We start from the raw sequence: 14,243 nt of genomic DNA on the forward strand, positions 1-14,243 counted from the left end.
TTTGCTTTGTTTTTCAGATGAGAGATCTTTAGGTTAATGTGTTGTGTGTAACAGGTGGCTGCAATGATGCTTTGTTTTTTCTGTAGCAGAGATCACAGCACTATAAAGACCCTGTTGTGAAGACCCGCCCAAAATTGGTGACGCATTTGAGCCAAGAAACAAATGGCCATCACATGATCTTTCCATCATTGGAGTCAATGACTCCACGTTTGCACTAAATATTTACTCTCCTCTGCATATAATGATTCCTTTATTCGCACTGCAGTGACACAATACTGTATATAACGTGATGGGACGATATCAACAATGGTTAAATGAATCATCAAGATAACATTTTGTAATATACATCAATCCCTCTGCACCTGGAACCAATACTCTTTACGCAGAGAAACAAATCTCAGTCACAGTGGAAATCAACCTTTTTCATTTCTTTTAGAGAAACAAACGTGATGTGAAAACTCTTTAATGTCTTTCAGTATTTATTGAACAGACATTTGGAATAATTCAGCTGAAAGGATAGAGATCTTTCCCCACAGATGGTTCAGAGGACTAACCTCTTTATGAGTCTTCATGTATCCCTCCGCCTTCGCAGGCTTCCTCCTCCATCCCCCGAAGCACCAAGGCCAAGGGTAGGAGTTGTTGTCTCCAAGGAAGTGGATGGAAGGGTGAGAAAAGGATGACTCTACAGCAAGTCAGATATAAAACATTTGATAAGATACACTTGTTATTTGTGCCTGGACATACATTTAAAAAAGAATTGCAATGTATTCATATATATTTTATAAATATATAAAAATTGCAATATATGTATATCTATATATATCTATATATATATAGATATATATAGATATATTACAGTTTTGTTTAGTTTATGACCATATTTTCACCATATAAACTTGAATCAAAGATAAATAGATAATGCACAGTCATATTTTGTTATATAGTAAACAAAACAACAATGATGTTTTACAAAGAATATATCGATCCCTCTTAGATTGTGAAAGGTCCCACTAATGCATCAATGCATCATTTTCCTGTAGCTGGTTGAGGTGGAGCTGGTTTCATACACAGTTTGGTAGTTTAGTCCAATATGGCTAACAAGGCGGAGGCCATGTGTTTTTAATAATCTTTTTTTCTTTTCTTGAATCTTTGCATTTTTTTTATGTTCATAACATGACTTCAATGGGCCTCAAACGGTTGTTAATATGAAAGTGTTTCATGCGTTATTTTCTTTTCCTCGAGAGACTATACATACATGGCACCATACATTTTAAAAACAATGCTACCCTTTCCACATCCGCCCTGAACACATACAGAAGATGAGTGTGAGACCAAATCAATATTTGTATTAAATGATGACTCTTCATGAGCAAAGAAAAAGGTAAAATTACAAACAAATGAACAATGTGTGTTCATTCATTGTTCATTGTGAGTTAGATCAACTCCATCGCACCTGTTCACACACTGTGCTGTTGATTGTGCATTGTGGTCACATGTGGTAGCTCTCATGCGGTTCTCTGGCGCTGATATGTATAAGATCCTGCTGGAATAAGATCCAGATCCGACGCCTCTGTTATCACTATCAAAATGTTTTGTGTAATATCTCATGTTCTGTGTTCCGTCACTCTTTACCATTGGACACGTTGACACTTTCAATGTGGAAGTTTGTTTGTTTATCCATGCAAGTCCTCTGAATGACAGTTGAAAGTGTGTGTGTGTGTGTGTGTGTGTGTGTGTGTGTGTGTGTGTGTGTGTGTGTGTGTGTGCGTGTGTGTGTGTGTGTGTGTGTGTGTGTGTGTGTGTGTGTGTGTGTGGTGCAATAGTGTGTTCTGTGATATAGAGCAGAACACACTGGGACTATTGTGCTCTTTGTGTGCTTTTACGTCTAGTCTGAATCTGATGAAAGCACCTCAACCATAATTGGGCAATTGACATCAAAGTCAAAGTGCATCCTGATGGATTATATTATTTTGCTTTAAATCAAATAAAAAAATAATAACCTTTGGCTTATATTTCAAACCAGAAGTCAGAAACAATACATATAAATAGGATTGGGCCACTTAGTTTGACTTGAGTCGGAGCATAAAAGACACACTGGCTGATAATGAGACTGCCTGTGAATGAAGGGAAAAAAACTAAGTGTGGGTTGAGAAATGTTGCTTCACAGTGACAGCAATTTTGCGAAGTTATGACACACCTTACGTTTTATACTTTTTATTGTAGCAGTATAAATCTGAGAGTAGATATTGACAAAGCAACAATTGTTCTTCCCTCATTACTGAGTTAGTGAGCAAGGCCTTTGGACGGGTTGGTGGCCAGCACTAAAGCTGCCCGGGGAAGGTGGTCGTGTGTGAGAGTTAATCGTGCATTAATGAAAAAGACACCATTGCATTCTGCTTTAAAAAATGTTTTAACACGTTGAAACAACCCAATATAAAAACTCTATTGCCGAATATGGAATGGATTGTGAAACATTTATGATATTGTTTTATTTCAGCGATATTCACAATGTGTTGCACGTGTAACACGTTACATCATTTAAGTGTTCCATAGACAGGACTAGAACTGTCCTTTTTAGGAATATCATGTATATGCGCTTGTATCTGTGCTTTGATGAAGACGAGCCCCACAGGATACATCGCTCTATGGGACTGCACTGTGGGCCAGGCGTGATCACAAAAGGCTGACCTAAAACTCCAGCCTGACTTGTCATCTTTAGCCATGCAGCAGTGCAGTGGGTATTGCTCAATGGCACGTGAGATTGGTAAAGTATATGTATGAGGTGTATGGGAGTAGAAAAAGGGAAGGAAACAGAACGTTTATTAGTTTAAGTTTAACAGAAGATCATCAGTGAGCAGGGACCGGATTCACAGGAAGATAGAACATGTACCATGCAGCCAAAGAATAAAAAAGACAACATACTAGGTTGAGCAACTTGACACTGTAAACTTTAGGGGAGAGTGTAGAGCAAAGATGACATGATAAATAATAGGACATAGCACGTTGAACATGACACATCTGACCGGTTTTGTGACAGTGTAAATATCGTCACCTTCCTAAAATAATGTCCGATGTCATTTTTTGACAAAAAGGATTTTCTTGCCTAAATCATCTCCTCGTGATTCTGGCCATCTCTGGTAAACACATCCTCAGTTGAACAGAACACGCGATTACACCCCTCTAGTATAACGGCCTATGTCAAGAGTGTGACTTAGGACAATTTATTTTGCCTAAAAAAGACAATGTAACTTAGGCAATTTTACAAGCTTTTCAAGATGCCATTTTGAAGCAAGCATTTGAGCCAGCAATTTAGTTAGCATTTTTGTCAATGAAAATCTCACTCAAACATAATATTAGTAATCATAACATAGTTTGACCGGTATTACAGTATGCCTGTTGTGCAGTGTCTAGAGGCAGCTTGTGCACCCCTATTACATTTGGTCAAGTTTTTTGTGTTTTCTGAAAAACCTGAGAAAATGACTTGGGCCATTATTTTAGGAAGCTGATTCTGACTCCGGTTACACGTTGCTCTTACATACACAATATACAATGAACAAGATAAATATTTAAAAAAAGACATTAAAGACAACAGTAGTCAAAAAAGTGCAAAGTAGTGCAGATGGAGGTGTCTGATGAATTGTTCATCAGAGTGAGGGCCCAGTGGAAAGAAGCTGTTTCTGTGTACAGTGCTCCTCTGTGTGTAGCGCCTCCCAGGACAGGAGTGTGAACAGCTTGTGTCAGAGTGTGAAGGGTCTGCAGGGATCTTTCCAGAGATGGCATGTTCACTGACAAAGACCAGGGGTATGATACAGGAAGGAAAGGGATCTTGGAGGTTTGGGAGTTTGAAGTACTGAGAAGCGACAGTACAAGAGAAAGTGGTCAGCGAGGCGGAACATTAGCTCCAGCAGGTGGCAGCACGGCAACATGAAGGATAGCAGCTGCCGCAAAACGTCAGAGAAGAAGAAGAGGAAGAAGAAGTAGAAGAAGAAGAAGAAGAAGAAGAAGAGGAGGCGGAACAAGAAATCAGGAATCAGCTGTCAAAAAAGTGGCTAAAGTGTAAGCAACGCATCAGAAAGAGGTAATTGTTTAACGAGCAGTATCTCATTAACAGCCACAACGTGTTGTTATTACGACCGGACACGTCTCTTGGCTGCTGAGTGTGACTGTAGCTGAGCTGGAGCTGCTGAAACAGACGACAACTTCAGCTAACTAGCTGACAACTGCGTGTAGCTCGCTCACTAACGTAGCTAGCTATGAAGATAACACAGCTACGTAAACATGTAGCCGGCGAGCTAACGTGTGTTTGTATTAAAGCAATGCTTGGTTTAGGATCTACGGGGAATAACGCCAATGTTGTTTCCCGTGAGCTGTTCAACAGGCATCCGGTCAAAGCTAACGTCAGCCAGACACCTATTACTTGTTGTTGTTGTCGTCAATGTTGACGTGTGTTACAGCCACAAGCCCTCTATTGTTACAGTGAGATCGATAGACAGCTGACGTTAAACGCCATTATCATCGACGTTTCAGCCAGTGTGATTAACAGAAAGTGAAACTCAATGTGTTTATTAGCTGAACTGTAATCTCGACTGATCATATTGGAAGCTAACAGCAACCAATCTCTCACGCTATTCAACACATGCATGTGGACTAGCTAGCTAGTTGGCTGTTTTTGGAGACTGTGTTTATTTATTTCCACCCACATGTTGTCCAGATATGTTGGGGTCGTGTGTCCAGCACTGACCGGTTTCCTGCCTGTGAGCTCTGACTGAAAAACGACCGCCAAGATGCCTGCAGTCTCCACCGGGGTCAAAGACCTGCACCTGTCCACGTCTCTGGGGGAACTCAATAAAAAGGCTGAAATTAAGCCAGACAAGACGAGCACCAGAAGGTAACGTTAAGTTGTTTTTGTGTACTGGTATCAACCCGGCATGGCCGACAGTAAAAACACACTGGTCTTTAAGTGAGGGCAGCGAGATGGGATAACATACCAAAAAAGGCCCCCAGTTAAGTCAAGGATATTGCAATGATGGTAATAAAACATTTTTTTTTATTTGCTGTGTTGCAGCTATGTTCAAAGTGCCTGTAAAATCTTCAAGGCGGCAGAGGAGTGTCGTCTGGACAGAGATGAGGAGAAGGCTTATGTGATGTACATGAAGTATTTAACAGTATATGACATTATCAAGAAGAGACCAGACTTCATACAGCAACCGGTATAGTTGATAATTGTAACTGTATTTGTTTTGTAGCGTCTTGCTGTGGAAATGTATTAAGAATTGGTTGTTTCTATGTAATCCCTCTATTCCGTTGTCCAAGGAGTATTTCATGACCATGCTTGGGCCAAACAGCTTTAAGAAAGCCATTGAAGAAGCCGAAAAGCTCTCTGAAAGCCTTAAACTCAGGTTAGAGAATTGTCTTAGATTGTCCCCAAGTTAATAATGTATAAGCTGTAAGGTAGCATATGGGAATTTTGTTCTATTTTACTCCGCTAATCTTTACATTTTAACAGGTATGAGGAAGTTGAGGTTCGAAAAAAACTTGAGGAGAAGGAGATACAAGAGGAGAAGAAAAGGAAGGAGGAAATAACAGAGAAAGATGGCGGTCGAAGCTCTACAAAAGGTTCATCAGCAAACAAGAAGGACAGCAAAAAGGTAGAGATGTGCTGTTATGGCATATACAAACCTATTCACATGAGTTTGACACTTGATTCCAATGGAAATGATACACTGAATTTACAGTTTTACATCAGCAGTTCATTTCATACTAGTAATAACGGCGACACTACTAGTTTAATTTACACATGTATAAATGTAATTGTAAAAGTAATACTGTGTATATAATGTTATTTAATGTCAAATCAACAATCAAATATTAACCAGGTGATTGTTGTGTCTGTATGTCAGGTGAAAGGAGAACAGAATGAAAAGAAGACTGAGCTCAAGAATGCAACCTCAAAAGGTGAGCAGAATAATACAAAGTGAACACAAAGAAGTCTGATAAACCTATGTTATCCTTTCTGAGGGGAGATCATTCTAGAAACTTGCTGACATTATGTTTAGTCTTAAACCCATGGCGTTTGGTGAGAATTTGAGTCCGTTTTTGATTGAATTACTTTATCTGGTAGCTGCAGTGCCAACTGGTGGGATTTCAGCTGAGAGGCTTTTCCACATGATGAAGGACCAGACGATAACAATAATTGTCATGGATGCCCGCAGCCACAAGGACTTTGAGGAGTCTCGCATTCAGGTCCAAGGCCAGACCTGCGTCAGTGTGCCTGAGGAGGCCATCAGCCCAGGGTGAGAAAGGGCTTTTTAGACTAGGCTTTGTACCTGATTGTTTGATCTGACTGAATGTGTAATTTGTTGTCTGGTTTTAGAGGGATAATGTTCTATTTTATTTATCTTTGTTAACTTGTTATTCTATTCCCTCTGTTTTTTATCATTAATCGTCAAACAATGAGAGAGGGGGGGGAAAGTCAAATTTCTTAAACCTGACCTCCTGAACTAATGTCATGACTTTTTAGAATCATTGTGAATCAGATTGAGGCAAAGCTGCCAGAGGTGTCCAAAGAGCATTGGAGGAGGCGAGGTTTTGTGGATTATATCGTCCTACTGGACTGGTTCAGTTCTGTCACTGACCTTAAACTTGGCACCACCTTGCAGAGCCTCAAAGATGCCCTCTACAAGGTAACTTGAGTGTGTGGTTGTGGCCATTTGTGCACATGCTTATGTGTGAATAACAACAGCAGAACTTTCCTGTGATGTATAATAATGGTTTTGCACAGTGGGACAACATCACCGTCCTGCGTAGTGTGCCGCTGGTGCTGGAGGGAGGCTACGAGAACTGGCTGTTGTTTTACCCCATGTACACAACCTACGCTCACGTTCGCCCCCCTAGACAGAATGTCATCAGCGTCACCCCTCAGTGTGAGTATTACCAGCACCATGCACGTTACCGCTTTGGCTCTTTGTATTTGTCAGGCCACATGGTTTGACCTATTGTTTGTGTTCATGCAGCTGCTTTTTAAAAGAAATTATAGCAGCAAATTGATGTAAAAATATATTGTCTTACACCGCTGGCGAAGCAGGACTCTTTTAGTATACTTTTTCTATGAAAATTACTATCTTTTTATTAACTTTCTTGATGTTTTGAACAGTGAACTTTAGCTACCCATCCCTTGAGGAACCAAAGCCTCCGACCCCACCTCCACCAGAGCCTGAGGCTACACCCAAGCCTCAGGAACCCTCAGCTCCTGTGCTGGTGAACGGGTTTCCACCAGCCGAACCCCTCACATCGGAAACATCCATGGTTACCGACAGGCTGCCAGATGCTATCGATTCAATCGTCACAGGCTCCACAAATTCTGGCCAAGACCTTAGTCTGAAGGGCCCTGCAACATCCAAGGCCTTTCCCCAGGTATTGTATCTCCCCTGATAACTATAACACTTTGTGAGAGTGCAAAAAATGAAGGACTCTAGTGTGATATACTTCACTCATGCTTTGTTTAATCCTCCTATTCTCTTGTCCCAGTTTGACCGTACCAAGAAGCCCTCTGTCCGGGTGTCGAACGATCCTAAGCCCAGCCAGAACGGGTCAGCAAAGGACTCCCTGCCGAACGGCCCACTTGTCCCTGACCGCTCAGTCAAACCATCGCTCGTCCCCAACACTTCTCTGTCTAAAGAAGAACAAAGCCAGATCCACTCTGAGGCCGTGGCAGTGATGGAGAAGGCGAAGCAAGAGCAGGAGAAACGCAACCAGGAACGTCGTGTAGAGGAAGAGAAGCGGGAGAAGGACCAGAAGGAAAAGCTAGAAAGGGAGCAAAGTGAAAAGTGGAAGAAGGAAGATGAGGAGACTGGACCTCAGGAGAAAAAGAAACTGGAAAGGCAGAAGGCAGAGGAAGAGGAAGATAAAGAGAACAAAGTGTGGGATGGGAAAGAGAGGAGGGGTAAGGATCATAACTCTGACACTCCCTCAAAGAGTATGTCTCTGGACTCTCCTGCTCCCAACCACATTGTTAATGAAATTAAGGTGAGTCCTCTTTTCTTTCAGTGTTTTTATTTTTTTTGCATTTTTGCCTTTGACATTATAGACAGACTGGACATATGGGGGGGTATGACATATAAACAAAGTCCCAAGGCAACATAAAGCACAAATGCAATCAGAAAATACATTTTAAACCATGAGACCACAAGTCCAAAGGTCCATACACTTTATAAACACAAAGCCCATCAACCAATCAGATTATTTGAAGGATTGAAAGCTTTGTTTGGCTCCTGTGAAGCCAAAGTAAAGGAAGATTAGAGCCCAGAAGACAATTCTTTCTAGAGCTAAAACATTTCATAAGTTATCTGAAACGGTGGCTCCTCACACTTCTTCTAAACTATATAGTTACCCAGACCGACATTACAAACAAAAATACATGTGCAATTAGGTCTGTAGAATAATTCCTGTAGACTCAAGTTATTGTTGGTTTATTCTCAAATGTGTTTTCTTTGAAAAGAATGTTGGTCTATTGTTTGTTTTATGGTGAACAACGCTTGTCTTCACCATGAAAGTCCCTCATAATTATTTTTGTCGAGAACCTTTGGGTGAAGATGGTGTGTGTTTATCCCACAGAGGGAGCCCCTGACCCGAGCAAGGAGTGAGGAGATGGGTCGGAGTGTGCCGGGCCTTCCAGTCGGTTGGATGAAGGTACCAGATGTTTAAATCTGAAATATGTTGAGTCATTTGGAGGAGATGGAAGTAAAAAAAAAAAAAAGGTTCAAAAAGTGTATATTTGAATTGAGAAATTATGATTTCCTAGGTCTTCCCCCTAATATTCTCTTTCTTTTGATGTTCACCCCTCCATTTTTTGGCTAGTTCCTTGACACGGTGACAGGCACCTACCGATACTACCATTCCCCAACCAACCGTGTCCACCTGTACCCTCCGGAGGTCACTGTTCCCCAGACCCCCCCCTCCACACCGCCAACAGCCAAACAGAAACCACCGCAACCAGCTGAGCCAGACACCAGCCGTGAACAAGAGCGGGAACAGTCTAAGCTGAAACGCTCCTACTCCTCCCCTGATATCAGCCAGGACTTGAGAGAGGAGGCCCAGAAAAAGGCCGCCGGGATGACGACAACGACGTCCACTGCTGCTGTCATACCCACCATCAACAGAGAGACAAAGTAAGGCACACAGATGTTTTAATGAAATTCCAGGAAGTCCAGCAACTGTGATACATGGGACATTGTCCTGCATCTAGTACCTGTTGTCATAATCTCACTCCAGTGTATCCCTTTGGACTTATTGCGCAATGTATTTCCTTCAGTCTGGTACATTGTGCTCCTTTGTCTTCCAGACCTCCTAGTAAAGTCTACTCTAAAGTGGAGATTGTACGGCCATCAGCTGCCAAAATTCGCAACCTGAATCCTTCGTTTGGAGGTCTGGGTGCATCACTGACTGGCCTTCGTAACCTGGGCAACACATGCTACATGAACTCCATCTTGCAGTGTCTGTGTAACACTCCGGCCATGGCGGAGTACTTCAACAACAATTACTACATGGAGGACATCAACAGGTCAGGGCCCGGTTAGGTGGAAATACTTCCTATGAAGAATCATGCAAAGGCAAGTATTTGACATCTCTCCCTCCGCTCTCGTCCTCTGCCAGGTACAACATACTGGGCCATAAAGGGGAGGTGGCCGAGGAGTTTGGTGTGATCATGAAGGCCCTGTGGGCTGGACTGTACAAGTGCATCAGTCCACGGGACTTCAAGATCACCATAGGAAAGATCAACGACCAGTTTGCTGGCTATGAGCAGCAAGACTCCCAGGAGCTGCTGCTGTTCCTCATGGATGGGCTGCACGAGGACCTCAACAAGGTAGCACACACACTAGTTTCATGTGGCATAAATAAAGTCTGAAATAGCTTTTGATATCTGCTATAAGAAACATTTACATCTAAACGTGCTCACCCTGAATTAAATATAGTGAATAAATAATAAGTAATGTATTCATTTTAACCATGGCTTTCTATGGCTTGTCTTTTACAACCCCTGTATGTGTTGCACATATGCCTGTTAACAATTAAATTGTAGTATTTTGTCATTTTCCTCCTTTCTGTTTTTTCACCTGGTTTTCATTTTGATGGCAAATTAGAGAGTAAGTAAATAGCTGTGTGTCCTTGGTCCTCTGCAGCAGTGTGAGTGTGGCGTGTCTGCATCTGTCTGGTCTGATGCTGTCAGAACCTCTGTGCATGTAGACCCAAGACATGCCTCATTGCCTGTATCGACCGATTTTACTTCATGTGCATTTCTAAATGGGGAAATGGCTAGGTGAATTGTTAAAGATGTGTTACACTCTCTTAAACTTTAAGACCTGATTGTTTTGTTTTTTTTTAAAGACCTTTGTCCCAGTGAAGGCCACACATGCTGTCAGAGACGGTTCTTAGAAGAACAGGCAGCTTTGAGCTACTTTGGCAACTGTCTCCACCTTGGGTTTAGTTGAAGTAATGCATCACCACAATTTAATATCTATTAGGTTTCAATTAGGTTGTGAAGGCTGATGTGCATTTCTCATGAAACACTCCATTTCATCACATCCCTTTTGTGTGATGTTCAGACCCGTCTGCCATCCGGCTGGCCCCGTCTCAGTCCACTGTATCTCCAGACCAAATGATAAATCAGTCGGTCTAATTAATAAGATATTAATTAGAAAGGGTTTACCTGCCTCTCATATCTTCCTACATATCATAATTTGAGTGATTTGGCTGAGATGCATGCTAATTAAGGTGAAAAATATTAGATGGGTGTTGAATACAGAGTTTATCATTTAGATATTTAGTCTGCAGTTCTGTTCTTCTCAACACTAACTGCAATATTGTAATCATTACCAGTATATTATGTATCTGCTATGAGTCATGAAGGTAGGTTTTGCTAACATCTTAAGCAGTAGCTGTTCTTGTTTACTGATATTTCTCCGTCTCTGGTGTCAGGCGGACAACAGGAAGCGGTACAAGGAGGAGGATAACGACCACATGGATGATCAGACGGCAGCCGACTTGGCCTGGAGCCAACACAAGCTGCTCAATGAGTCCATCATTGTTGCACTGTTCCAGGGACAGTTCAAGTCCACTGTGCAGTGTCTGACCTGCCACCGCAAGTCCCGGACATTTGAGACCTTTATGTACCTGTCGCTGCCTCTGGCCTCCACCAGCAAGTGCTCCCTGCAGGTCAGTCAGACAGTAAACATCTGTATCGAAGCGTGTCAGGAGATTTCTCTTTTTTAACAGTTTGTTTTACGCTTTAAGCTTGTCCTTTTTATTGAGGCACAAGTAAAATAATGTTCTTTTAGTCTTCACACAACATTTTCATCAGTTATGGCTGTACTATTGGCAAACGCATCAGCCGTTTTCTGACTCCATCTGGCTTATAATGTTCCTGAGTTTCTATGTATAAAAAAAAAGAAGTTACATTGTTGTACTGATTTGTTTTCTGCTTCTTGGCAGGATTGTCTGAGGCTGTTCTCCAAGGAAGAGAAGCTGACCGATAACAACAAAGTGTTCTGCAGACACTGCAAGGCCCACAGAGATTCCACCAAGAAGCTGGAGATCTGGAAAGTCCCGCCCATTGTCCTGGTGCACTTAAAACGGTCGGTAGTCATGTTTGCATTCTAAATTATGTAGACAAAGTTCTTTGTCCCTGCCAACTGAGGAACTTCTAGCTTGTTTTAGTTAGTACAACTAAATACACACTTTCACTGTTTAGGAAATAGGATGAGCATTTTCTTTCTGTTCCCACTTCGACACTCTTATTCTTTAATGGGCGTAATGTTTGCAGGTTCTCCTACGAGGGTCGATGGAAGCAGAAGCTGCAGACTTCTGTAGACTTCTCTCTCGACACTCTGGACCTGAACCAGTACGTCATTGGACCAAAACAGACACTCAAGAGATACTGCCTTTATGGAGTTTCAGTAAGTAAAAGTGAATTTGGTTATGTTATGAAGTGTATTTCCAAAATATTATATGAATAATTATGTGTTTATGTAGTTTTTCTTTGGACATATATAAACGGTAAAACTAAATGACTGGAAATGTGTTACAGAAGAGGTTAAAAGACTATAGGCTGTGAAACAAAATATAAAAACAAGAATACAAACATTAAAAGGAGGATAAGAGATACAGGCAATATTACAGAGTACACTAGAGTAATGTAGTATTATTGTATAATATTATGTAGTTTTATCTCATACATCTCCCAAAATGCTGTCAGTCCTTTGATTGGTAGAGTCCATAAATAGTTGGAAAATAAGCCAATAACTAATCAGTGTACCAATGTTTATTGTACCAAGACAAATGTACATTGGGGTTTGGTGATGCTGAGAGACGAGCAAACGGATGAAAGGTAGTCAAATAGGTAGACTGACATCCAGTCGTTACATTTGGGTTGAACGGGCCGATTAGGTCCTAACAAAAAATATGTTTTTGAGGAAGATCATCTTATCTTTAAGCTCATATTCAAAACCATAGCGAGAAACAATAAAATCATCATAATGATGTGCTAGACGAGATTAACCCGCTTCTCTCCCACGACCAGAACCACTACGGGGGTCTAGACGGTGGCCACTACACCGCCTACTGCAAGAACGCCCTCAAACAGCGGTGGTACAAGTTCGATGACCACGAGGTGAACGAGATCTCCACCTCCTCCGTCAAGTCCTCCGCAGCCTACATCCTGTTTTACTCCGCCCTGTGATGGAGCCGTCAGACAAGAAGAGAGAATACTTACCAGAGCAGCGGCGCTCAAGCCTAGAGGTTGATTTTGTTTTCCTTTTTAAAATCACAGCTCTGAGGACCTGGTGCACGTAGTTGCAGGTTAGCTAGTCGTGTGTGTGTATGTGTGTGAGAACACGCGAGTGGCGAGGAGATTCCGTCTGTGGCAGATCGGAGAAGTGTGCAGACACACAGTGCTTCAGCTACTAGAGGACCTTATACCTGTTAAAACATGCCGTCTGTTCATATTGCTGATCATCTAGTGACTTAACAGATGCTCCTTTTACTCTGACTTCTTGATGGTTGTGTTGTAGGGCTGACAGCTGGTTCAGATGCTCTTCACTCTCATTTTCTGTTGCACTCGGTGTGGATGGCCGTATCGCAGAACCGATCAGCTTCGTCGTGCCGTGTCCACACCAGAATTAACCGTTAGATGGCATGTACATACTTACCAATGCTGATGTTGCACATTCAAAATGTAAATACTGGAGGGCACAGTGTTAATCTGTTAAATGACCAAATTAGACTTCTTCTTGAAAGTAGCAGCCATCATATTATCACACATTCATACATTCATAACGACAAACTGTGTTTTAGGGGTTTAACTCTATAGCCTTCTGATGTTTAACGTGATCTTAAAGGGGTTGGAAGAAACTGTGACTTTTTGCATTCTTCGATGAGGGACTTGAGATTGTTACTTGTTTATTATATTAGCCACATTGTTGCACTTACACAATATGCAATCAATTTAAGTTGTTTAAGTAGAACACTTTGTCTCACAGCAGACATTAATAGTTGACTCGGAACGCTTCAAAAACAATACTGATGCTGAGAGCTTGTCTGTGTTGCTTGGTCCAGGCAGTGAGAGGAAAACCTTCCTGCTTCTATAAAGTTTGTTGTAGAATTTGTTCTCTGTTAAACATATGTAACTCTTTACATTATTATATTCAAAGACAAAAACTATTTAGAGGAAAAATGACTGCGATATCTTGGCTTCCTTCTCGGCTTACACCAATGCTGCTGGTTGTGAACGTTTCCAGGAGGCTGTAATTTAGATTCATGTGATATATTTTATTTCTGTGTTCAGTACTGACCCAGGAGAATATGAAGACTTGAGAAAATGATCCTATCCGCTAACACAAGGGCGCTAGCGTCAACATTTTGCTGCCTGCCTGGCCGACGAGAGCAAGCACAAAGTATACTGATGTATCTTCTGAATGGACCAGAGATCTGAGGCGACAGGATTTGACTTCCTGAGTAAAGTTTTATTGCCAAGCATGAGATCATAATCTGTTTTCTTTTTACTTGTACATGTTGCTTTTGTTTCTTAATGCTCTAAAACAACCCTTTCAGATATAACAATTATATTAACCTCAAACAACTCCATGACTATTTATTAAAACTGCTTCAAATTACTGTTTGTGTCTGAATGACTCTTTGGATAAATCAGCCAACGGATTGAAACCCTCCTGTTAACGTTGTATTCTCGTCAT

At 41.5% G+C, this 14,243-nt stretch overlaps 1 protein-coding gene across 1 annotated transcript; it reads left to right on the forward strand.

The window, feature by feature from the left end:
* Positions 1-3,974: 3,974 nt before the first annotated feature.
* On the forward strand, positions 3,975-14,243 carry usp8 (ubiquitin specific peptidase 8). The gene is made up of 19 exons (XM_079217065.1): positions 3,975-4,078; positions 4,712-4,888; positions 5,066-5,210; positions 5,314-5,399; positions 5,507-5,648; positions 5,901-5,955; positions 6,122-6,293; positions 6,521-6,683; positions 6,782-6,923; positions 7,154-7,413; positions 7,528-8,025; positions 8,614-8,688; positions 8,857-9,167; positions 9,341-9,559; positions 9,652-9,862; positions 10,975-11,211; positions 11,488-11,630; positions 11,819-11,951; positions 12,575-14,243. The coding sequence occupies exons 2-19, from the start codon at positions 4,785-4,787 to the stop codon at positions 12,731-12,733; spliced, it is 3,255 nt and encodes a 1,084-aa protein (XP_079073191.1). The 5' UTR covers positions 3,975-4,078; positions 4,712-4,784; the 3' UTR covers positions 12,734-14,243.

The sequence above is a fragment of the Taurulus bubalis genome (assembly GCF_910589615.1).
Source record: "Taurulus bubalis genome assembly, chromosome: 4".
NCBI lineage: Eukaryota > Metazoa > Chordata > Actinopteri > Perciformes > Cottidae > Taurulus > Taurulus bubalis.